The 26,722-nt window shown below is 39.3% G+C and overlaps 1 protein-coding gene across 1 annotated transcript in view; it reads left to right on the top strand.

Moving 5' to 3' along the window:
• The first annotated feature begins 801 nt into the window (after positions 1-801).
• SLC35F1 (solute carrier family 35 member F1) overlaps positions 802-26,722 on the top strand; it is a 573,453-nt gene continuing 547,532 nt past the window's right edge. The window contains exon 1 of the mRNA XM_020971644.2: positions 802-1,685. Coding sequence (XP_020827303.1) covers positions 1,510-1,685 — 176 coding nt within the window. The 5' untranslated portion in view covers positions 802-1,509. The remainder of the gene's footprint in view (positions 1,686-26,722) is intronic.

Genomic DNA, 26,722 nt, shown 5'->3' with positions numbered 1-26,722 from the left:
AGGTGCATTGTTCATGAAATTTGGATTAAGAGGAATGAAATAATAAATACGTATTTTCCCTCAACTTCCATTACCTTAAGACTGCAGAAATAAATGACATGTATTATTTGGGATCTGGATAAAATCTATATTCTTGATCCCTTAAAATTGTCTCTAAAATATCAATTTGGACATATGTATGTAAAACACTTTGAAAAGCTTAATGCACTATATAAATGTGAGGTATTATTACTATGATACTTATCAACATCAATAAGAAGATGGTCAGGACACCAAACCAGTTTTTTTTTCTCATAAAGATATGATCTATTTTCAGTCTGAGGATACTTTGGATGCAAGTGCATACGTATCTTTCCCTGCTTTTCAAGATGAGGGTTTTTACAATAGAGAATTTCACACATTTCAAAGATTGAGGTTTGGTGTCCAATGTCTTTTTTTCCTCCTGATTTCCAGAGTGAGAACCATGTAGGAAACCGGTTGCCCACCCATGCCCTTAAAAACTTAGTATTTTCACCACAGGAGTTGTATAAAGGCGGAAATAAACGAAGTGTCTAATAGGCAAATACTGCCCAGCTTCTTGCCGCTGTCCGGAGGAAAGTGGTGCTGGAGTTTCTAGCAAAGGAACCTACAACTCCTGACATTTTAGGATAAGGAGCCGAAAACAAGCGAGTAGGGACAACTGAGTGATGAAAGAGGACAGACAGGAGGGGCTGGGGGAAATTAAATACCTCAAGGGCTCCCTCTGCCGAGAGGAAAAAGTGACTATCCCAGCGGAGCAGCATCCCCACATCTCCCTGGTCTGGTGCTGCCCTCATTGCTGCTCTCTTCTTTTCCTTCTCTCTCGGCCCCTTCCACTCGGAGAAAGACTAGCTAGCAGCTCGGCGGGTGAGGAGGGATCCTGCCTGAGTCGCTCCTTGAGGGTGAGGAGAAGCCTGAAGCTCACCTGTGCCATTTTCCCAAACCCGCTGCTCAAACGAAGAAGTAGGGGTAGGGGTAGGTGGTCTTGGGGAAGGAGAGTCAGAGCAAAATAGATCTTGTTGATTATGTTCTCACTTCAACTGTCTGAACCCCACTACCGAACAGGAACGGGAGAGAGAGCCTATCTGCTGACGCTCTGAGTAGTGTGAAAGCACTTTGGAGTCTCTGCGTGAGGAGGTGGAGGAGGAGGAAGAAGAGGCAGCGGAGGCGGCGGTAACAGCAGCAACAGCAGCAGTAGCAGCAGCTTGAGTGAGGGTGCGCGCACTCTGGACTAGAGTGAGCGAACGGTGGGGCTGGGGCTGGGTGAGGGTTTACACGCCGTTCGCCCGCGGAAACAGCAGCAGCCACGCTCTACCTCCCTGCCCCTCCAACAACAGCACCGCCTCTCCCCTGCAGCGTCATCCCGGGGACTCCCTCTTTCTCCTCCTTCTCTCCTCGCCTGGCCAGACCTGGGGCAGCGCAGAATGCGCCCAGCTGCTGCGTTCTGATCGCCCTCCCACAGCCGCCGTCGCCGCCACCGCCGCCACCGCGATGATCTCCCCGGAACAGCAGCAACAACAGCAGCAGCTGCAGCAGCAACAGCAGCCCAACCATGTCGTGGCCACCATCGAGAACCTGCCGGCCGAGAGCAGCGGCAGCAGCGGTGGGAGTCTCTCTGCCTCGTCCGCCTCCAGCGTGCGCCAGAGGATCAGGAAAATGCTGAACAGGTGAGCGGAGCTGCAAGGGGAGAGAGGGCTAGCCTACTGATCGGGAGGGGCGTGGGCTGCTGGGACCCCAGCTGCCGGCAGAAGCCAGAGGGGGCTTCGCTTGCTCCAGGGATTGCATTTGGGCCCCCTTGGGACTAGGCTTTGGGCCCGGGGATTAGGGAAAGGGGGGAGTGGTTCTGCCTGCAGCACTACTAAAGGAAGCGCACCCCATTGGCGGCAGCGTTGTCCCAGAGAGAGGAACTAGGGGCCCCGCTCTGGCTGGCTAGTAGGGGAGGTAGTTTGGGAACGATATTGTGCCTTTGGGATATGTTCTCTCTCTCTCTCTCTCTCTCTCTCTCTCTCTCTCTCTCTCTCTCTCTCTCTCTCTCTCTCTCTCTCTCTGTGTGTGTGTGTGTGTGTGTGTGTGTGTGTGTGTGAGCGCACATACGCACATCTTGGTGGAGAGGAGGAGGGGAATGCCCTCTTCTATTCTCATAAGTCCTCGGGCAGCTCATTACCAAGCCCTGTGCACTAAGCAGCCCTTGAAGGACCAGAGGGGAGCCAGGATCCTTTCTTGTTGGGGTGGTCATATAGAAATAGAAGGCTTGGGTGCAGCCGCGTCCCACTTCAGGCGAGCTGAGCCCCTCATTGTGCAAGCTACAGGAGGGCGGGGGATGGTGTCGCTGCTGCTGTCCAGGCAAAGAAAAGGAGGCAGGGGCAGGGCTTTTCTTTGCTTGTTTCTCGTGCCGACACACTGAGCCCTTTCTGGGGTATAAAGACAGAGGGAAAGAGGCAGGAGGCCTGGAGTACACCCAGGCAAAGTACGAAAATGGAACGTTGAGGAGTTGAGGGACGGCGTGGGGAGGTGAAGGTTGATCACTCACTGGTCCTGCCCAGCAGATCTGCCGGTTCAAGAAAGAAAGGAAGGGAAACATGGACTATGCTCTGTGGTCATTATTAGCATGGGGCATTCGTGCTTCTTTAGCTCTGCCTGCGATTGGGAAAGAATTCGTCTTTAACTGGCTTGAGGTGAATGAATTGTTGCTTCTAAGCATTTACATGGACAAAGAACCTTATCTTTGTGCTTTTGTGTGCCTCTGTAGTGGTGTGCGTTTCTCTGACTTTGTAGGGATAACTCTGGAGACAACCTTGGTCTCTTGTTCTGTTCATACAGGTTTCTCTGTGGTTTTAAATCTGAGTGAAAATGCATTTCGAAGGAGTTCATATCACTTTAACTGACTGGAACCAGAAGTGGGAGTACACAATGTATACCGAAATAGAGCTGTAAAATCAGCTCAGCTGGGGCTCCATCTATTCATTATCTCATTATTTTGCTGTGTGGTTTAGGTATACAAACCCAAACAAACAAACAAAAGAGCCCAGTCTCATGACTGGAAAAAGATGTTAGATCTCTTTGTGGGAACTTAAGCAAGTTTCTAGTATCAAACGAAGAAATGCACTGAAACTGACGTGGATTTGGTGATGGAACCTCAAGCTTTTCTTTTGCAGAGCTTGTGGCAGAGGATGATACTTGCCAAAATGTTAGATTGTAAAAACAGAAGGAAAAAAAAATAAGTCCAGGGGATGTTCCCTGTTTTGCATTCTATGCAAATTTTCTGGTTTCCTAAATGAGAAGTCTACAATGAGTTTTTAAAAAAATAAAAAGACAAAAAGGTAACTGCATTATTCATCAAATTTACATTATTTCCATTAATTTGAGACTATGGGTTAAAAAAAAACATTGTGATGAGAAAATGATTTTCTCAGACCAAGAAACACTCCTACTTTGATAAGCTTTTTGGTAGTTCTGAAGGGAATCTGATGTAAGCATGAATAGGCTCCCCCCCCCCAACTGATGATAAGTACATAGGTTCATTTTCCTTTGTTTAACCTCAGGGTTTTAGAAATTCCAGTTTAGTGCATCACATATGTTGTGCCTTAATGGAGGTAGTTCAGTTTAGTGGAAAGCCTAATGGAGTTAGGAGTCAGGAGAGCTGGGTTCTAGTTAGCTCTGTGACTAAGTTCCCTTGTAGCTCTGGGTGAGGCATTTCATCTCCCAGTTTTTTCATCTGTAAAATGGGGACAATAGTGCTTGCCCAAGCCACTCATGCAGTGGTTACGATTAATCAAAGGAAATTATATATGTGAAAGTACCATGAATAGCATGTCATTATTCAAATGTAAAATGAGATTTTTTGTTTGGTTTTTGATAATGGCAGAACATATTTGGTAATCAATCTTTCTGGCTTTCTATTGATGAATAGTAGTATTTCTGTTTTTTACAGAAGAGGAAACCAAAGCCAAAAGGCTAAATAAATGACATTTAATCACAAATGCATCTATAAATGGGACTTATCAGGCCATGCTTTTAACACTTAAACTAAGATCACTTAACTCTAATACCCAGAAAACTTCTGCTGAGAAATTCATTGGAGCTTTATTATTTCTGTTGGCAGAATGCTCCTATTGTCTTCAGCTAATGAAGTTTCCTTTTCCCTCAAGGACAAGTGTAAAATACATTTCTTCTGGGAAAGAGCATCTTTGGCTGGAGTTTAGAAATATCAGAACAAACAGAAGCTTATCCCTGATGGAATACTTTATTTAGCATGATTTGTTTTTAGTTGACTTTGCCTGGAAGTGAAAAGCCAATATGGCCAGAACATCAATAGTGGCTGCTAAGTGACTCGGGTTCAAAATAGAATGCTGAGTGTTGGTTGAGAGTGGAACTTCAATCTACATCTTTGAAGGAAGGAAATAAGCATTTATTAAGTATCTCCTGTGTGCTAGGCATAGTGCTAATGCTTTACAAACATTATCTCATTTGATCCTCATAATAACCCTGGGAGATAGATGCTATTATTATTATTCTCATTTCACATGCAGAGATAGGGTGAGAGACTTGCCCAGGGCTATACAATTAGTCATTTTCTGAGGTTGGATTTAAACTCAGATCTTCCTGACTTCCCGAACTCAACCCACTGTGTCACTTAGCTAGCCACCTCTTTGGCTTGTTTTCTCTTTCGTGCTTTAACACCTTCATTGTTAAATCCTCAGGCCAGGTCTTATTCCCTAGCAGAAATTAGAGGTAAGTGCAAATGGTGTTTCTCCAGTTCCATATCAAGCAAAAGCAGGTATAACAGGTTTGCCAAGAGTAGATGCAGAGAATATTTACTGGTGATTAGACATGGCACTCTAACCTTGGTCAGCTGTCTTTTCTGTTGTCTTGCTGGGCCAAGGAAAGGATGACTAAGAGAATTCAGATGATGTAGTATGAGCAATTACATTATAATAATATTAGTACCTCAAGCACAACTCCCCTTCCTGGCAGTTTATCTCAGACTAAATAACGGAAAAATCACCTTTTCACTCAAAAGGGGGCAACGTGTAGTAATACACATTAATAGAGTGCTTTAAGATTTCCAAAGTACTTTGTAACAGTGCTATGGGAAAAGGTAGTATGAATATTGTTATCCCCATTTTACAGATGAAAAATTTGCAGCTTAAAAAGATTAAGTAATGATTCTGAGGTCAAACTGCTAATACAATCCAATTTGAACCCAGTTTTCCCAACTTTATGTCCAGTGTTCTTTTCAGTGTATTAGACTACCCATTGTCTATATGTAGAGCAGACTTTCCAAAAAGAAGAGGGTTTTTTTAAAAAAAAATTGTTACTGTTTCTTTTTTTTTTTTACATCAGTCATTTCTTTTTATCCTCCTCCCCAAGCCATTTTATTGTAATAAGGAAAAACAATTAAGCAAAGTGATGGATATTGTAACTGCATTTGACAAGGTGTACCACATTCAATATTTGTAATCCCTACTACTAGAAGGAAAGTGTGTTTCCAGATCTGTTATTCAGAACCAAGATTGTTCATTAAAATCCTTCAGGGTTTTACTGCTTTAGTGTTCTTTTCTTTTACTTTATTGTAGTGATAGTGCATATTATTCTCTTGGTTCTGTTTACTTCCCTCTGAATCAGTTCATACAAGTCTTCCCACATATTTTTGAATCCCCTGTGTTGTTTTTTTTTAAGTGCAATAATCTTCCATTATTTACATATGCCATGATTTGTTCAGCCACTCTGCAAGTGATGGGCACCAATTTTGAGAATAATCATAATAACTAGCATTTATATATTGCTTTAAGATTTGCAAAGTGCTTTACAAATATTATCTTATTTATCTTCACAACAACCCTGCGAAGGAGGTGCTATTATTTCTCCTTTAACAGATTAAGTAACTGAGGCAGGTAGAATGACTTGCCCAGAATCATACAACTATGCTGGATCTGAACTCAAATTTCCCTGACTCCAGGTCCAGCATTGTATCTGCTTCAACACTGAGCAGCCTGGCATTATTTAATATAATGCAAACTTGAATGATTTTGTTTTATTTAAATAATACACAAACATATTTGCTCTTCATTTTTGAGTAATATGTAGATAGGCTGTTGTATTTTATAGAGTATATGGGAGAATTTTCACTGGTTAATTAAGACATTTGCTATCTTTTAGGAACAATGTGAACATAATAGCATATAAAGCGTCAATGCTGAAAGGTTACGAGATAACCTTCTCTTTATAGAAGCTAAAGAGGCCTTTCTCATCTTATTTTAGTTGTACTATTCAAAACAAAGGTATCAGCTTCTGCCCTAGGGTCATCTCTTCTTTATTTTCTGATGATTGGGAATGACATATTGACCCAGATGAGGAAGAATAAAGTATGACCAGCTCTTCTTTTCGTCTTTCTACTATAGGCACCATATTTAGTGCATGTAACCTTTCTCCTATACTTAAGGCAATGATTAAGCTTCACAATATGTCCATCTTATAACGAATATATGGCATAATTTACTTGAAATAATAATACTAACCAATATTGTTGAGGTAATTTAAATTTTGGCAACTGTTTTATATGCATTATTTCATCTGAGCCTCACAACCCTTTTTTGAGGTTGGTGCTATAGGTTAATTGTTCCTATTTTATATGGAATATAAAACTGAGAAAACTGATTAAAAGAGAAAGCTGAGCCTCAAAGAAGTTATATGACTAACTCATACTCACAATCTAATAAGTATGAGAGATAGATTTGAACCTAGGTGTTAATGAACTACAAAGCCAGAGCTTTTTCCAGTATGTTACACTGCTTACCAAGTAGAAGCTAAACAAGTCATGGCCTATCTGTTAAATCTGAAAAAAACGAACAACATTTTTCAGAGTTAAAGATGAGTTTCACTTCAGGGACTCATTTCCCTCTTATAGCCACTGAATCTTTGACTTAGGAAAACACCTGAAATGTCCTTTAGGCCAATTGCTGCCTGAAATACCAAGTAACATTTACAATAAGTGGTCATATAGTTTCCACTAGGCTTCTAGTTATTGAATTGTTACCACTTCCTTAAGCATCCCATTCGCCAGGGTCCTATGACCTCTGACAGCCAGGATCTTGAGATATTCTTGAGAAGGTAAAAATAGGTCACAAGGTATTTTCAAGTCACAGATGTCATTGACCTTGTGATATAGATTAATTTTGCCAGATTCTTCAGTGGCTGCTGTGCACAAGGCCTCACGCAGTTTACAGGGTAGCCTGGTGCACAAGACTTCCCCAAAGACACAACCCCAGGAAAAGACAGACAAACACTATGATGGGTACCCATCCACTTTGTGATTGCACTACTTGCCATGATGTGGTTACACTTTATTTGCCAGCTCCTCCTCCCTTTAAGACAGTTAGTTCCGCAGCAATATAATGGATTGTTGTTGTTCTTAAGTCCTTTTAGTCATGTCTGACTCTTCGTGACCCTGTTTTTGGGTTTTCTTGGCAAAGATATTAGAGTGGTTTGCCATTTCCTTCTCCAGCCCATTTTACAGATGAAGAAACTGAGGTAATCAAGGTTAAATGACTTGCCCAGGGTCATACAGCAAGTAAGTGTCTGAGGTCAGATTTGAATTCATGAAGATGAGTCTTCCTAATTCCAAACCCAGTGGCCTATCCTCTGCACCATCTAGAGCCTCATATGATGGACTAGCCTTTATAAATACTAGTCACGAATTCCTTTCTTTAATTTTATGACTGCAGGTGATTACAGCGTATGAGAGGCACGTAGTACCTTTATAAAGTTCCTGTTCCCCCCTTCCAATCAAATGCCTTATATTCCTTATGTGATACATTGTTTGTTGTGCTATTATTTATAAGGCCATAGATCTAGAGCTGGAAGGTATCCTAGAGGTCATTTAATCCAGTTCCCTTCACTTTATAGATGAAGAAACTGAGACCCAGGGAGGTTGAATGCCTTGCCCAAAGTGAAACAGATGGTGGTGGTAGTGGTGGTGGGAAGTAGTAGTAGTAGTAGTAGTAGTAGTAGTAGTAGTCGTCGTTGTTGCTGCTTGTCATTCATTTTTGAAGAGGACCATGACATCAGGGAGATGATGATACAGTTTGCAATTGAATTGGATTTGAGTGAGGGAGGACTGTGCAGTCACCGGTCTCACTTTTTCCTTCAGAGCCATCTGGGTCCAGTGGCAAGATTTCCATCAGAATGACTGGACATGGCCCAGGATGCAGTGGGAGACCTTGGCCTTTTTAAGCTAAGCTCTTTTCAAATTCTCACTTTGAGAGAGGCAACACCCATTCAATGAATAGGCCTCTTTAAGAAGTGAGTCAAGCGATGGCCCCTTTAAAACAAAAAATCATACTGGGAGGGGAAGACTCTCAGGGTTGCGGGCCAAAAGAGAAACAGTTAATATTTGCATTCACAATGATCCAGGAGAGCCCAAACAATAACCATTAAGCAGTGTTTGGGCAGGGGCCTATTGCTGTCCAATCAATGAGTGGTAGTAGTAGTAATGGTGGTGGTGGTAGTGGTGGTAGTAGTAGTGGTGGTAGTAGTAGTAGTAGCAGCAGCAGCAGCAACAACAGCTAATATTTTTATAGTGCTTACTATATAGAAGGCACTATGCTAAGTGCATTACAATTATGATCTCATTTGATCCTCATAAAAACCCTAGTAGGTAGGTACTGTTATTATCCCCATTTTATAGATGAAAAAAACTAAGGTAACGGTGGTGAAGTGACTTACCCAAAGTCACACAACTAGTAGGTATCTGAGGCCAAATTTGAACACAGGTCTTTCTGACTCCAAGCCAAGTGCTCTATTCACTGTGCCACTTAGTTACAAATAGTAGAGGTAAAGTTTTATTTTTAATACAAGTTTTCAAGTCAGTCTTTAATCTTGAATTTTTTGCAACTGAGGATGATACATGCATTTGGATTTCTTTTGTTTTCATTTTTTGTTTTTCAACTCTAATACTTAACCCAGTAATCAGTGTTTAACAAATACTTGTGGAATTGAACATTTTTGCATTAAAATATTTTCCTCTGAATATCTAACAAATGACCCAGATAATTATGGTTTAAATGCAAGAACGAGAATTGATTGTTTGTCTTCAATTATAAAAAAACCCAAACTTTAATATATTTGCTTTACCATATAGTGAAGATAGGTAAAGATGTTGACAGTAATTATCAGTCTGTCACTTGCTAGGATCTCCCAATCATGTACATCCATATTATACCTACTTTTGTTTCATTTTCCAATGTCAATCTAAGGTTGAAACTGATTTCCAAAATTATGAAATATTTTAATACTAACCTGAGGGCACTTGAGGGGCTACATACACAGGGGTTATTGGATCATTCCACTAGAGCTGGAAAGTATCTTTGAGGTCATCTAGTAATAAATATAACTAATATTTATACAGATCTTTAAGATCTGTAAATACTTTACATGCTTCCTCATCATAAAGCATTATACAAATGTGATGATGATGGTGATACTGATACTAATAAAGAAATTGAAACCCAAAAGGGTAAATGGTTTGCTCAAGGTCACCCAGGTAGGTAAATGCCAGTTCTGGCACTAGAAACCACATCCTTTGGCTCCAAATCCAGTGCCTTTGTTAAGGTAGTCAGTGTCAACCATTTAAGACCCCTGTAATCTCACCGTTGCATTTTTTGAGACAATTAAAAGAGGTAGGAAGGAACACAAAGCTCGTTCAAACACAGATGCCATAAAATAGAACAGTGTCTAAAATTAGCTATTACACCTAGCTAATGAACAACATCAGTACTATTCTGGGCAGTGTTCCCTCATCAGGTGTGAAAGCTTTCCCTGAGAAATTGATAGTAAGGATGCCATTTGTGGCTTTACCTCATCCTACCCAATCTAACAGATGACACAGTAAGGAAGGGGAGTATAAAATAAAAATTGCCTATTAATGAGGATAATCGAGACAAAATTATTACAAACAGTAGCAGGTGGTGTGTTGCAAACAATCATTTTCAAGACCTCTAGTAAATGATGCATATCTGGGGAACATTTTTTAGCAAAGGGCATAGCAGTAAAAATGGAATAAAACACTGTATGGTAAATTTCCTTTTATTCAGAATGGTTAGGAAATGGGATGTTTAGGTTAATTAGATATTTTAGTTAAGGCAAAGTCACCATGTATACCACACATAGATGGACAATTTTTACAATAAAATATTCTTAGTAGACCTATGTAGAATATACTCTTCTGTTTTTGATGATTTAGAAAAGACCTGATTCTTTCCTGTCTTAGTGTAACTACTATGAATATCACTTATTGTGGATGACTGGTAGATCTAGGAGGTATAGGAGTTTAGATAGAGAGTTTAATGAGAAGTCCCAAATATGAGTTCGAAAAGACTACTATATATATGCAGATACACACATGTGAAAAGAAAGATTTCAGCTCGATGTAAATATAATGAATATGCTCTGAGCTCACATCAGAGTGAGACTTACTCTGTTGCTCTGTCCAGGTTCCTGGGATAACCCTTGAGGGATTTGGAATAGCTCCTTCTTTAATGCTATCAGCTTGAGTCCCCACCAGTTCTCTTCCTACCACTGTTAGCAACTAGTGACTAACCTGCCAGTTCCATTTAACCACTTAGCATCAATGAGTTTTTACAAAGAAATATTTTCTTCAAAGATGTAGAAAGAACAAAAGTACAAACACTTCACCCTAACACCTCTGGGACATATTCTTACCTATACCACAGTCAGTCACTGGGGAGATTACGCTCATTTACAACCTAACATTGATCCCAACAATGTTATGTTAATATGTGGCGTTGTAGGGGCAGCCAGGTGGCGCAGTGGATAGAGCACCGGCCCTGAAGTCAGGAGGACCTGAGTTCAAATCTGGACTCAGATCAAACACTTGACACTAGCTGTGTGACCCTGGGCAAGTCACTTAACCCCAATTGCCTAAAAGTAAAAAACAAAACAAAACAAAAAAATAAAATGTGGCATTGCTGCCAGATGAGTCCTTGCCTCAGCCACTACTGGGCAGAGTACTGAGGATCATTTCAGAAAGTCACTCTTTGCTCCTGGGGTCATGAATGATGGAGATCCTGGTCTCCCCTCACCTACAATGAATGAACAAATGCTGAGGCAGGAAAATAAACTGGACTTGTAATCATAGGGCTACATGTTCTTAGAGAGGATGAGGCTCATGGATTCTCCCCTTATAGCATTGGCTATCATGGGACTCTTGAGCAAAAGAGTCAAAGAGATCCACTAAGATTGAACAGCCAAACAGAATATGATAAGGCTCAAGTTGCCAGACTCTTTTGAATGCTTCCACAAGTGATCAAAGATCCTTCTATTCACCACAAAGTAGGCCAATCATAACTAGTTTCAAAATATCTATATCTGCTCCAGTGTCTCTTCAAGGTACTTCTAATATATATATATATTCATTAATAATAATGATAATAATAATAATGAATAAGTAATATCTAGCATTTGCATAGCACTTTAAGGTTTGTGAAGTCCTTTACAAATATTATCCCATTTGATCCTCATAACAACTCTGATTTTACAGTTGAGAAAACTCAGGCAGAGCCAGGGTCACACAGCTAATAAGTATTTGAGGCTGAATTAGAACTAAAGTTTTCCTGACTCTAAATCCAGCCACCTAGCTACCTTTCCATGTGGGGAGATGCCATTAGAGGCTCCTTTGAACGTGCTAATCCCTGTCGATAGATACTTTTGATGAATATAACTATATTTAAAAGTGAATGCGATACCTCAGGTGTCCTTGATGATGTTAAGGGGATTCTTGGTCGGGAACTGAATGAACTAGATGCCCTTCAGATCCCTTCCAGATCCAAATTTCCATGATTCTGTACTGATTCTGAAAGGTGCTCAAAAATAATTTCCTGAAATCAATTTTAAAAATCTTTAAGTTGAATTGAAATTGGCTTATTTACTTTTTTTAGTTGTCTCTCATAAAAGTGTTATAGAGAATATGCAAAAATAAAATACAACGACTGGAGGTTCCTGGTTGTGTTTATTTCAGGCAAGTAGTTTAATATACCTTTAATAATAATAAAACTATTCCAACTTTTATAGTGCTTTAAAATACATGAAGCTTGGGGGGGGGTTGTATGCTGGAAACTCAAATCACAATTTGCTATATACAAAACATGTCAGAATCATACTTTATTCATGTGTGGCAAACTTTGTGACTATGTCCATCTAGTGTTTCTAAGGACTATTTAGATTAAAAAATGGACACTTTGGCCACTTGTATTATTTTTTCTCTGTATGTATGTGTGTTTACATATGTGTACATGTATCACTGAATATCTGAAAATTTCCAAATATTAGGCATCACATTGTTAAGTGTGAGGTTTAAAAATTTCCATCCACATATATTGGCTTTAGCTCTGGAATTGGAGTCAGGAAACCTGGAGTTGAATGCTACCCTCTCACAGTAATATGATCTTAGGAGAGTCATTTAACTTCTTTTGACCTCAGTTTCCTTGCATACAAATGAGGATAATATTTTCACTATTTCACAGGGTTGTTTTGAAGGTCAAATGAATATGAGGAAAGCACTTTGTAAATTTTAAGGCATCATTATAAATATTAGTAAGGTATAGGTAGCCATAGCTAGGAATTCTGGTACCTAGGGTAAATTCAGCTGGGATGGCCTGGGGCACACCAAGTAGAACCAATGGGGTCCATTGGAGAGAGTCTGCTAAGATAGATGCCAGCTTTCTATCTCTGCTGCTCTGTGACTCAACTCCTACTTTTCTCAGGGCCTGCCTTCTCCATCATCCTCCATAGGCATATGGGTTGAGAGAACAGTTAGGTGTTGGTATTATACTCTGTACCACTTCTGGAATAAAGCACACCTCTTATACAATATATGACCCCAATATGATGTTTGTGCCCGAGGAAAGGCCTTGACTATCTCATCCTGGTTAAGCATTGAGCTTGAAAATCAAGAGAGACTCATAAATTAGTTGGCTGCATTCAGGGTGATGAATGTTTTGACCATAGCAACTATTTAAGAAGGCCTACTATATCTGAAGCATTGTGATCTGTATTAGTGGAGAGAATGTTCACATTGATGAAATCACAGATCCTTGAAATACTGATGTAATTATTGTTAGCATGTAGAAACTTGCTTGAATAAATCATAGCCAGGGAAGGAAGATGAAAGCCAACAATAGGACAAAATATTAGGAACTCTAAAAATAATAACTGTGTCAATAGAAAGAAATTTCTTACAGATAAAATTTACTTTGTCACTGATTTATCAGTGGCAGCCTGCCTCAACTCTGTTAAAACAATACAGTATTTATTTTTAATTTTATTCTGAGCTAACCTCTAAGAATAATGCCTATAAACATCCAAAAACATGTCTGCAAAACAAGAAATACATTAGAATATCTATGCATTCATGGTTCATTGCTGCTCAGTAAAAGTTAAGTTCCTTACAAAATACAATTTTGTAATAGCAATGGCTTAACTTTACAAACAAAAGTTACGGGCCACTGATTCCAACTCTATTTACCAAAATTAATTAGTACATTCTACTGTAATTGTTTTCATACCTAGTCTTTTAAGAGCAAAGCACAGAGCAAATGCATAGTAAGATTTAAAAGAAATCATTCTAATCACTCTTAGAATTACAGAGACAGGAAAAGAGCTAAGGGTTACTGTTAATCATCTTTGGCTGAAATAAGGCCCAAAGTGCCCCAGATCTTACTTTATTATACTATGTGGTGAGTCTCACCTCCTGCTATAGACTAGCTGTGTGCCTTTAAGAGGGACAAAATTGTCCCAAGGCTTCTGCCCTTACTGTCAAAGCAGACAAAGATGAATAAAGGAAAAATAAAGTAAAAGCACTTATCTTTCTCTATAAGTGATAATAAACTCCTTCAGTTCATGAACAAAATAGTTCATATAATTCATAGTATTTTTCATCTTAATGAAAAGGCTCTCACTCAACAATAAAACAGAATTCCCACTAGAATCCTGGAAAGTACTCAGTGTCCTGCAATTCTGTCTTCTGGCTCAAAACAGGAGAATGAGCTTTCATTTCATGTTTTGGAAAAGAGGGAAATGACTCCAGATCCAAACTTGATTCCCATTTTACCTTTTGGGGATGAGGCTATTAACAGCAATCATCATATAACCCAAGGACACGTAGTTCACTGAACATCTTAGCATATTGACAGCTTTTAAATAGTGGTGATTGGTGGGTGAGGGAGATTTTAAAATTTGTGAGGCCTATGAGGATGAAGAAATGCAACAGTTTATTTTCCCCCTTAATGTTTGATGCGTAATGATACAAATATTTCAGTAAAATTTAGAATTTGGTCAATGATTGAAAGTCTATGCTTTTGTCTCATACCGAAGACCTGGAGGATGTTAGGCTGAGTAGATAGTGAGAGGGACTTGGAGTCAGGAAGACCTGGGCTTGCATTCCACCTCTGATACTAGCTGTGTGACCATGAGTAAGTAACTTAACCTCTGAGTCACTGCTTCCTCACCAATCATAGAACATAGCTCACAGGGTTGTGAGGCTCAAACAAGGTCATATCAAGAAAGTGTTTTGTAAAACTTATATTTATCTATGTATATATGTGCATAATACATAATATACATATGTATGTACACACACACACACACACACACACACACACACACATACATATCTGGCTCAGTTGATAGAGTACTAGGTCTGGAGTCAGGAAGACCTGAGTTCAGATCCAGCCTTGGGAACTCACCAGCTGTGTGACCCTGGGCAAGTCACTTAGCTTCCATTTGCCTTAATCCATTGCAGATAGAAATAGCAAACCACTCCAGTATCTTGGCCAAGAAAACCCCATACCTGGTCACGAAAAGCCAGACATGACTGAACAACAGCATAACTATATACATATATGTGTGTGTGTGTGTACGTGTGTGTGTGTATATATATACACACATATACATGTATCTATGTCTATATATATCTTGTAGTCATCAGAGTTGGCATAGATAGCCTCTAAGGTCCCTTCCAGCTCTAAATCTATGATTATCATCATTATATTAATGGTATATTATATGTAACATATAGTAATTTTGATCATATTTTTATGTTAAAGTGAGAGGAAGCATGATATAATAGAAAATAAGCTCCACAGTCAGAAAGATCTGGGTTCAAGTTCTGCCCATGTCAGATTCTGAGTGTGGGACCTTGATGATAAAATCCCTTACTTAGGCTTTCAGTGCCCCAGGCAACTCCCTAAGACTTTAGACCCAACGCTTGTAGATCACGTGGCTATCTGCATTGATAAAGGGAGTTTCTTCCACCAATGAAATTGCAAGTTAGGACAAAAATAGTGGAAATAGACCAGTCAATCAGCAAGTATTTATTAAGCACCTACAACGTGCCAGTCACTGTGCTAGATCTTCCACGTGTTTGTCAGGGGAAAAATGAATTTCCATTCAGAAATCAGGCTCATGTTCTTACTTTGTGAAGAGTAATCATTAATTTGAGTAAGACCTTGTGCTTTGTTTACAAGGTGTCAGCACATTAATGTTGTCCTTGCTGTGAAATGTAAGATGAATAAAATTCAAACATATTTCTGAAATTTTAACACATTGTTTTTCACTAGTTGCCATCCATGGGCTTTCATCAAGATATAGCATCTGCTTTAGACAAACAAATCATTAACCTTGACAGAAAAAGTGTAAACAGGAGCCTCTTTCCTGAGTCAGCTAATAGGTTCATTCTTTCAAAATTTAAGAATCCATTTCATATTGATGGAAAGGTTCTTCTTTTCTTGCTCTCCACTTCTACCCCGCAATAAAAGGCATTGTCTGCTTTCCCTGGAACTTGAGGGAAATTCCTTCCATTATGAGATTCCAACAGGATGCTGAAAAAAAGATGCCAGTGAATTAGAGTATGGTTCAATGCCTCCAACTTCAAAGGAAGGAACAAAGTTTTCTTGACGTTGCTGTTGTCATCATGTCTCTCCTAGATGCTCAAAAGCTATGCCAGCATGTGAAGTCTAGCACTAACACTCCTTCATCCTTGTCATTTTCCTTATGGAGCAGCTGCCTTGTCAGTCAGGGTTGAACATTGAAACACACTGATTTAACAGGACATTTCTGTTTACGGAGATACATTCCTTTATCAAAACAGAAAATAAAAGAAAAAATTTTAAAGTGTGTGGGGTAGGGGAGAAAGGAACTAACTAGATTTAATTGTAAAAAGGCATTTCTTGGAAAGAATAATTTGGCACAGCACATATGTTTCTGCTGTCTGTGCAGCTCTGAGTGATGGTGTTTAGAGGGTACCTGTTGTATGTAGAAGAGAGTTTGACAGACCTTGTCACAGAGGCTTTGGGAAAAGGTTAGTGCCTCTTGAACTGGGGAGGTTTCAAAAGAGCAGCAGCCTAAATGGCTCCATAGAGGAATGGGGGAGGGATGGACAGAGTGGCTCTGATGGAATGGACAGAGCAGCTTTAATGTGCTAATGAGGGAAAGCCCAGATGCCAGCAGTGATCAGAGGAGCTCTTTGTGACTCGGGGCCTTTTGAGATGGCTGCAGTCTCTGTCCTTATCGTGGATCCTGCTTCAGGCAGGGAGAAACCCTGGCACTCAAAGAGGCGCTCTCCTTTTTTACTTCGACAGATAGCCTTACCAATCAGCTAGTGAATGCTGAGGAGTGCTGAATGGATTGAGGAAAATCATAGAGGTGGGGGGGGTAGGGGAGAAGAAGGGAAGAAAGGGAAGGAGGCTGGTGCTAGGTGTTGTGTTCACTGAGCTTAAACAGATGGTGGTGCTCTCTGGCCCTGCTGAGCTTGGTGAGAAGAGTTCCAGTCAGTCCAATAGTCAGTGGTCATATCTTGCAAATTGGGAAGGTCAGTTTTTGAGTGGAGATCAGTTAAAAACCAAATAAAATTAGAAATGGCCAGTGTGATTTCTTGAAAATAATTATGAATGCCTTCTATGTTTATATTGTTGTTGTTAAGTCCTGTTCAACTCTTCATGACTCCATCTGGGGTTTTCTTGGCAAAGATAAAAGAATGGTTTGCCATTTTCTTCTCTAGCTCATTTGACAGATAAGGACACTGAGGTAAGTGACTTGACCAGGGTCACACAGCTAGTAAGTGTTTGAGGCCAGATTTGAACTCAGGAAGAACAGTCTTCCTGTCTCCAGGCCCAGCACTCTATCCACTGTGCCACCTAGCTGCCCCTTTATGTCTATATCACAGTCATTTCTAGATATATTTCAATGTATCTCCAATTACACCTTCCCTGGTAACAAAGGAAAATGGTTAAGTAAAAACAACAGATGAAGTGATCATGTCTGACAATGTATGCGATATTCTGCCTCAGTAGTTTTTCACTTCTCTAGTGAGAGGAGTATTGTAACATTTCATCTCCGTTCTCTAAGACCAAGATTTGCTATTAAAATTGTTTAACAGCCAGAATTCAGCTTTCTTTTTGTGTTCTTTTAATTTACATCTTTGTAGCCATTGTGCTTGTCTTTCTTCCAGTCCTACTTTCTTTGCATCAGATTATATCAATCTTCCTGTTTCTCTTTCTTTCTTTCTTTCTTTCTTTCTTTCTTTCTTTCTTTCTTTCTTTCTTTCTTTCTTTCTTTCTTTCTTTCTTTCTTCTTTCTTTTTCTTTCTTTCTTCCTTCCTTCCTTCCTTCCTTCCTTCCTTCCTTCCTTCCTTCCTTCCTTCCTTCCTTCCTTCCTTCCTTCCTTCCTTCCTTCCTTTCTTTCTTCTTTCTTTCTTTTTTCTTTTTTCTTTCTTCTTTTTCTTTCTTTCTTTCTTTCTTTCTTTCTTTCTTTCTTTCTTTCTTTCTTTCTTTCTCTTCTTCAAGGTATATGCCCAATGATGGGATTGCCAGGTCAAAGGATATGAACCAGTGAGTTCTTTGATGGGGAATGCCATGATTAGATACTTATTTCCATCTCATGATTTCAGGTTATTAGATTTTCTGGAAACTTCTGATCAAAGATACTGACCAAAGTTATAATTTTCAAATCTACTTAGTGCTATCTTTCTCTTTAATACCTACATTTTCTTTTCTTTTTTCTTTTTTTTATACCTACCTTTTCTAAATGAATCTTTATGAAAATATGAAATGGCAAACATGACATGGAAGAAGGTCTTTAGCATTCTGTCTGTTCCTCAAAAACCCACATACCTTTAGACCAGTAAAAATATTTTTCTGTCATGGAGAGCATTGGCTATAGGCTTTATGGCTTGGGAATGAACTGCTACCACTACTTTCTGGGTACCTTTTGCATCCCAGCACTCCTCATTTCTCATTTACCATAGCTGGCCCCAAGACTCCCTACTTCCTGAACTAGCACCATTGATTGGTTCTAGCTGTTACTGAGGCCCTTCTTTCTTCCCCACCCAATAGTAGAATTAGAACTATTCCAGAGCCAATGGCTACCAAACATTTTTCTTTGGTTTCAACTACTGCTTCAACTTATTTTCTAATCCAAGGCCATGAATCATGTACTTTGCTGAGACCCCTCACCTCCTTAAGGATGAATACCTAAACTAAGTATTTCTTAACAAAAATAAAATAGGGGCAGCTAGGTGGTGCAATGGATAGAGCACCGGCCCTGGATTCAGGAGTTCAAATCCGGCCTCAGACACATAACACTTACTAGCTGTGTGACCTGGGGCAAGTCACTTAACGCCATTGCCTAGCAAAAATACAACAACAAAAAAACCCCCCAACCCCACCCCAAATAAAATAAAACTAAAAAAGTGTGAATATACACAAGCACATATATATATATATATATATATATACACACACACACACACATACACACACACACACACATATGCAGGATCATATCACCAACTATAACTTCTTAGTGCCTTCTTATGTACAGTCATGCTGAGATCACTTACCATGAGTTCTAGATCTCCTCATTTCTCCTGGACATATTTTCTTCCTTGGAAGAGACTATAGGGAACTCAAAAATATAGTATTCAGATAGAAGCTGCAGTTTCTCATCCTAGTCTCCTAATACTGATATCACTATGAAGGGAGACGCTGGTTGGTTGTTGTCCTTCATTCTTGAAGAGGACCGAAATGACATCACTATGCTAGAGTCAAGTTATGGTACATCCGACTATGGCTGATCAGACAAATACGAGCTAGGAAGGCTCTACCACAGGTCAGGCACAAATAGTCCATGTTACCATTCGAGGTGGATTCTCTAAATTTGCACGTCCTGTGTTTCCTTTGATCTGTCTCAATTCTGCTTTGCTCATAGAGCACAGCTCCTTCTCTGATGTGGGCACGTCATGCTGAGTGGTCCTGTGCCAGTGTAGCCCATGTCACACAATCAGTTCCAAAGTTCTTAAGAAAGACCTTGAGAGTGTCCTCACATTGCTCCTTCTGACCACCATGTGAACACTTGCCCTGTGTTGAGTTCTCCATAAAATAGTCTTTTTGGAAAGCATATGTTTTACATTTGAACAACATGGCTAGCGCATTGAAGTTGCACTCTCTGAAGCAGAGTTTGAATACCTGGCAGTTTAGTTCGAGAAAGGAGACACTAGGACATTGAACAAAAGAGTCTCTGATCTCTCTCTCTCTCTCTCTCTCTCTCTCTCTCTCTCTCTCTCTCTCTCTCTCTCTCACACACACACACACACACACACACACACACACACACACACACACACGCACATTCACTTATATCTAGGCCCCTAACTACAAAATATCAGAGTGCAGCCCTGACACTATTGCTGTAATCTTTTGTGATAAACCTAGGGATTAAAGTCTAATTCCTAGTCTAATCCCAGGGGTGGGGAACCTGTAGCCTCTAGGCCATATGTGGCCCTTTAGGTCTTCAAGTGTAGCCCTTTGACTGAATCCTTGATGGCAGCCTCTTGGTCACTTAAGAGCATAAAAGAACCACACCCTTCTAGCTAGGGCTCTTCTGACTTGGAAAATGTGCAAAGACCACACCAGTCACTATACCACTATATCCTCCCCCACTGACTAGACATATTTCCATAAGGAAAGGCAGTGGTTGAGGAGGAGGGCCTACAAAATGCATCTGTAGAAGCTCAATGCCACTGTACCTTGTTGCATATCTTTGCTGGGTTAGTGCAAAATAAACGTCCTTTTGTCAAATGCTCAATGACTTGTGAGTGCCTCATTTTGTCTCAATATTGAACCTGAACTAACAGGTGCTGGCATCAGGCCCATCTCTAATACTTTCTAATTGGTTTCATATTCTTCAGTATCTTCCCTCTCAAATCTGTCCTCTACAGAGCTTCCAAATTGCTATTCCTAAATCACAAATGTGACCGTGACACTTGCCTGCTCAAAAAAGTCCTCTTGCTTCTAGGATAAAACACAAACTTTAAAAGTTTGGCTTTTAAAGACCTTCACAATCTGACTTCAGTCTGTCTTTTCAGGCTTACTGTATATTATTCCCCTTCATGAAAAGGAAGAAAAAAAATTTATTAAGGACTTACAATGTGCCAGGCATCATACTAAGCTTCATGCCCTTTATTGCATGAAGCCATAACAAGCTCTGTTTGTTGTTCCTCATGGAGTATATCCCATCTCCTGTCTCTGTGTTTTTTGCCTGTGACTCATTCCCCCCTTATCTTTGCCTCATAGACTGTCTAGCTGCTTTTGAAACTCAGCTCAGGTGCTACATACTACCTGAGGCCTTTCTTAAGCCTCTCAGTTGCTAGTGCCCTTCCCACTCAGAAATTATGTTGTATATATTTTGCATTTAATTTTCTATGCATGTGCTATTTACCCTTGATAAAATGAAAGCCCCTCAAGGGAAAGGACTATTTCATTTTTGTCTTTGTGTCCACAGGGCCTACCATAATCCCTGGCACACAGCAGGACTTTAATACATGCTTTTTTGGTGAAGGAATTGCCTCTTATTCACTCAGCTAATTTCCTTCTCTTCTTCCCACCCTACGTGCTGCTCCTACTCAACATCCACTTATAAACCAATGGGGTTCCCAATTTCTTAAAATTCCTTGTCATACATCATATGTTGTTCTCTCCTCTCATTTACTTTTCTGGTTTCTGCAGCTGTACAATCTCTTGGACCAGAATAGCTCTTTCTCTATACCCCTTCCTTCAGCACACTCAAGGGCTAGTTTCTATCACCAGACTATCACAAACACCAGTGTCAAGAGTACATCCTAGTGCTTCTTAATTAAGGGGCATAAATAGCAGCTTCAGGCAGATATATTTCCTCGCCACCTCCAATGCACAGCTGTTCTCTCTTTCATAGTGTTTTCAGGCTCTATACATATCTTTCCTATTATTCTTTTCTTCCATTTCTTTCCAGATGTAGATGGAAACCTATCATGGAGATTTCTGTGAAGAAAATGCCACCACGTTCCATACTGAGAATTTTATAATGTCACATTAGAGTGCATTCTGGCTATAAGTTTTCTCATATTCAATACATTCATGAAGATCAAATTCCTTGGGGTCGATTTGCCTACAATGTGTCTTTCTTGTAAAGTGTGGTTATAATCAATCAATCAATCAATCAGCATTTATTAAGGACTTACTATGCTCTAGGTAGGTACTGTGCTAGTTGGTTCTTGAACTGAGCTCAAGGAAACTATGTGTTCTATGAGAAAGGAGTAAGGAAAGAATATATTCTATGCATGGAGGACAGCTTATACAAAGGTACTATTATTTTGGTATTTATTTCTATCCCCAGAAATATTTCTCTTTCCCTGCCTACAAGTGGTTCAATTACAAAATTTATCTAATACTTCAAACAGTTTGTTTCAATTAGTTTCTCTGCCTACAAACAGTTCAATTGCAACATTTATTTGATATTTAATGCTTCAAATAGTTTGTGATTTCATTGATGAGATTATTCCATTTCCACATGAAGGCCAAAAAAAAAAAGTCATCACCTGGTGTCTAACTGCCTCTCAGAAGTGCAGTCCCTCCCTGGCATCATACTTAAAAACTTTACAAATTATAGAATGAGATAACGTGTGTGAGGTACCTAGAAAACATTAGAATGTAAGCTCCTTGAGGGCAGGGACTTGTTTCACTTTTGTATTTGTAATCTATAAGCACTTTGTGACTTTGTGACATAATAAACCCTTAATCACTTGATTAAAACTTTGTAACATCAAGGTGTCATTATTACAACTGGCCAGTTTGTGCTTTACAAGCATAGCTTTTGAGAGTCGAGGGTCTACCTCCGAGTCAATATGAGGCAATGGAGAAGGACTTGGATGGTGGTAAATCACTCTCCTTTTAAAGATAGTGTTGCTTGGTTTTAAAACTTTCCCCATGTTTATCTCCTGATATTCCAAGAAGCTTGAATATTTTTCCATCAAAATCTACCTTCTTATACTTTTTCTGTATGTTTTATGCTTTCTAACCTTAATTGGACACTTTAATTTCAGAAAAAAAGTGAGTGACCTCCTGATCAAAAGCCAGCAAAAAGTGATAAATTGAAAATATTTCAGGCATTGAAGGTCTTACTTATACAATTTCTAGAAAATAGACCGTTTTCAGCCCTAATGTTGATAAATGGACTCATTTGTGTCCAATACAACAAGACTATAATTATTACATTCCTTGCTCCAAAGTTAATTGTAACCTGAAAGCTGGCAATAGACGATGTTATAAGGAAAGCAATGTCTAAAACATTTATACCAAGGGGCATTCAATTGCTCAGCTTAGATCTGAATTTATAAAGGGAAATGGTGACTTGTATGGGAAAGAGAAAAAGTGAAGAGATTATGTGTAATGCAAATCTATTTGGCTATGGGTTAGTTGGGGGTGAGGTATTTCTTTGCAGAATTGCTTCACTTTCCCCATTCTTAATTTGACGCATCTGGCATGTCCTCCAAGTGAGTGATTCAAGAATTGGAAGGTTTTCTTCCCTTCCATAGACTGTAAGGCAGGTAAAGTGGCCTGTGGGACAACTGCTGCATAGTTTTTGAAAAAGGATGTTTACACAGGCTGGTATGTCTTGCATTTTGTCTTTCCAGAGGGTGTTAATGGGGAGATTAGATACTTAAAGAAAGTGAAGAGTTTGAGAAAGTTGAAAGTTGGGAAAAGATTTTCTAAGAGCAAGTCCTGAATTTTAAGGATCAAGGATTCAAATGCATCTTATTTCCATAGGGACACTTCCCACATTAGGCATTTTGGACTTCAGGTATCACTTATTAAACTCAGCTAAAGATGTATTAAGCAATGTTACATGAAAAGCAAGGACCTGGCAACTAAAAGTTGTCTCCCTCATTAGACTATGATTAACTTGAGAGCAAGGAGAGACTACACTTTGCCTTTCTTTGTATTTCCAGTGTTCAGCACAATGCTTAGCACATAATAAGCATGTTATAAATATTTATGGACTGACTTGTCTAGAACAGGGGTCAACAGACTATCTAGAATGGGATGCCAAGTTATTGACTCTATTTCTGTTGTATACCTAGGGATCATAGGGCAGGAAAGAGGTAGGCAAGGGACAAATATGTTTCCCTAACACACTCTGCCTGTTACAGATTTGTCTGCTGATAATAGGTTCATCATTTAGAAAAGCAAAAACATCCTTGAAGGGTTTATTGAGATCAGGAAGTATTTAATGGGTGCTCACTGTCTACAAGGCACACTGTTAGGAGCTATGGAAATACATTGAAGTTTGAGGCAAGGTCCTATCCTTATAGGACCTCCTAGGAAGAGGTATGTGCCTTAGCTTCCTCATATGTAAAAGCAGGAGGTTGGATTTGATGGCTTCTAAGGTCCCTTCCAGCTCTAGAGCTATAATCCTATGATTAGGTCAGCTTGATCATATTTTGATAATCAAGTGAATATAATAAACCATATGGGGGCAGCTATGTGGTACAGTGGATAGAACACTGGGCTTGCAATCAAGAACACTACTCTTCCTGAGTTCAAATCTGGCCTCAGTCACTTATTAGCTGTGTGACTCTGGGCAAGTCACTTAATCGTGTTTGCCTCAGTTTCCTCATCTGTCAAATGAGCTGGAGAAGGAAATGGCAAACTACTCCAGTATCTTTGCCAAGAAAACCCCAGATGGGGTCATGAAGAGTCAGAACAACAACAACAAAACCATATACATTTGGATATATTGAGGGGAAAAAATCACATAGAACCTGCATTGTTTTCAAATCTCTGCCCAGGAAAATACAATGGAACAATCTTGAGGAGCAAGAAAGTAGCAGCAACTCTTTTTTTAGGTTGTTAAAGATGATGACTCTCTTTCCCTTCCTGTCCTAGTCAGTCTTTTGTTCTTGACTAAGGAAAGTTTATTTTTTTTATCACGTTGGCATGGGGTTGGTAATATGGGGTTCTGTAACTGTACCAAATCTATGCTTACCTAAGGAGAGTCCGTAAAATAATCAGGTGTTTAATCTCATATTGCTAGTATTCCTGCATGGGTGCCTGTAGTCACAGCAGTAAGCCCCCAAATATGAAATGCTGATGTGACATAAATGTGTGCTCATGGGAAGATGATTAACTGGAAGACAAGCTAAACTCAGCAATAAGAAATACAGCCTCACACCCCACAGGAATTGTCATAGTGTTTACAGATGACACATTTTACACTGTGAGATTTTTGTTTTAAAAATCGAATAAGGAAAGGGAAAAACAAAATAGGTATTTGGTGAAGTAAGTGTTCTTTCTTCTGCTCCTCCTGTGTCTTCCCTCCTTTTCTGTCCCACTGGAAGTAGAAGTTGCTTCTCTCATAACCTGCTGCTGGTGCCTTCCTCTCTCCCTCTTTCCATCAAAATGGACGATCTTGTCACCTTCAGTCAAAGGAAAGGGAAAATTTGTCTATTTTAAGAGTTTTTAACCTGGGGTCTGTAAATTTTTTTAATCAATGTTTTGATAACTGTATTTCAATATAATTGGTTTCCTTTGTAATTCTATATATTTTATGCATTTAAAAACACAATTCTGAGAAGTCCATAGAATTTACTGGACTGCCAAAGGGATACATGACACCAAAGAAAGTTGAATTTTTGATCTATTTCAAGGCAGTCTTTGCTGTTAAGGGAGAAAAGGAAGGGAAAAGGAATAGAGGTCATCCATATTGTTCCCTTGGTGTAGAGGGTGATTTTTGGAAGGGAGATAAGTTCATAGAACATGTACCCTATCCTTACAGGATGCAGGGAAAGGGCTTCTAGCCCTGTCAGAGTTCCTAAGTATAAGCTATCTTAATGTTTCCCTGATGTATCTAGGATAGAAAACACATCATTTTGGGAGGGTTTGGATTCATAAGTTTGAAGGCGGGAAGGGACCTTAGAAGCCATCTAGTACAACCCTCTCATTCTACAAATGAAGAAACTCAGAGAAGTTAAATGACTTATCCAAGGTCACATAAGTAATAAGCATCAGAAAGTGGTCTGAAGGGTTCTGATTTGCCTCCACTGTATGATAGTCAAGATAGATTATAATATTTCATCACTGAAAACTCCAGTTTAATTCATAAGAGAAATGTGAATTAGACTTGCTGATAGTAAACATTTGTTCTCAAGAGGGCACCATGACTTTTGATTCAATAAATGTGATTAACAGATTCTGCTAAGGAGAGAAGGGACCAAGCTATTTCACAAACTATTTTGCCAGAATTAAATGATATTGCTTTTACAGCATGTCCTACCAGCTTTGTTCTTGGATTGCTACCTGGTGTGGGTGCTAAAATTCACATGAAAATCAAAGTCATAAAATAGCTTAATTGTAAATTTTTTCTTGCCAGAGCAAGACCATAATTAGTTGGATATATAGCAACATTTCCCTAACCCTTCTCAATAAAAGGAAGCTCTACCATGAGTAAAGGAAGGGGAGATAAAGTAGATTATAGTAATATGGCAGCAAGGATTCACTTCACTAGGTAATAGAATAAGGCATAGAAACTGATGCAACATTGGCCAGGGAGAATGGTTCCAGTTCCCAGCAGGATGGTGAGAATAGGTAGTGATTAGAAGGCACGTAGCTAATAGTGTAGTGGTGGAAAGGGTAGCAAATTTTTGTATACTCACACACATATACTCATATACATATACATAATTTATTTCATTAAATATTTCTCAATCACATTGAACATTTTTAACACTCATTCTTAAAAATTTTGAGTTCCAAATTCTCTCCCTACCTCCCACCCCTCCCCCACTTCTTGAGAAGGTGAGCAATATAATGTCAATTATACATGTGAAGTCATGTAAAACATATTTCCATATTAGCCATGTTGTAAAATTTTTTAAAAGAATATAAAATGAAAAAGTATGCTTCAATCTTCACTCAGAGTTCATCAGTTCTCTCTCTGGAGGTAGATAACATTTTTTAACCATGAGTCCTTTGGAATTGTCTTGGATCATTGTCTTGATTAGAGTAGCTAAGTCTTTCACAGTTGATCATCATTACGATATTGCTGTTACTGTGTACGTTGTTCTCCTTACTTCATTTTGCATTAGTTCATATAAGTCCTCCTAGGTTTTTCTGAAAGTATCCTGCTTGTCATTTCTTATAACACAATAGTATTCCATCACAATGATATATCACAACTTGTTTAGACATTCTCCAATTGATGGGCATCCCCTCAATTTTCTTTTTTTTCCCCTTTTTTCTTTTTCTTTTTGGTGAGGCAATTGGGATTAAGTGACTTGCCCAGGGTCACACAGCTAGTTAAATGTCAAGTGTCTGAGGCCAGA

The sequence above is a fragment of the Phascolarctos cinereus genome, unplaced genomic scaffold (genome assembly GCF_003287225.1).
Source record: "Phascolarctos cinereus isolate Bilbo 61053 unplaced genomic scaffold, phaCin_HiC Scaffold_5;HRSCAF=322, whole genome shotgun sequence".
Taxonomy (NCBI): domain Eukaryota; kingdom Metazoa; phylum Chordata; class Mammalia; order Diprotodontia; family Phascolarctidae; genus Phascolarctos; species Phascolarctos cinereus.
The sequence above is the reverse complement of the archived record's forward strand: the minus strand, read 5'-3'. Positions and strand labels throughout refer to the sequence as shown.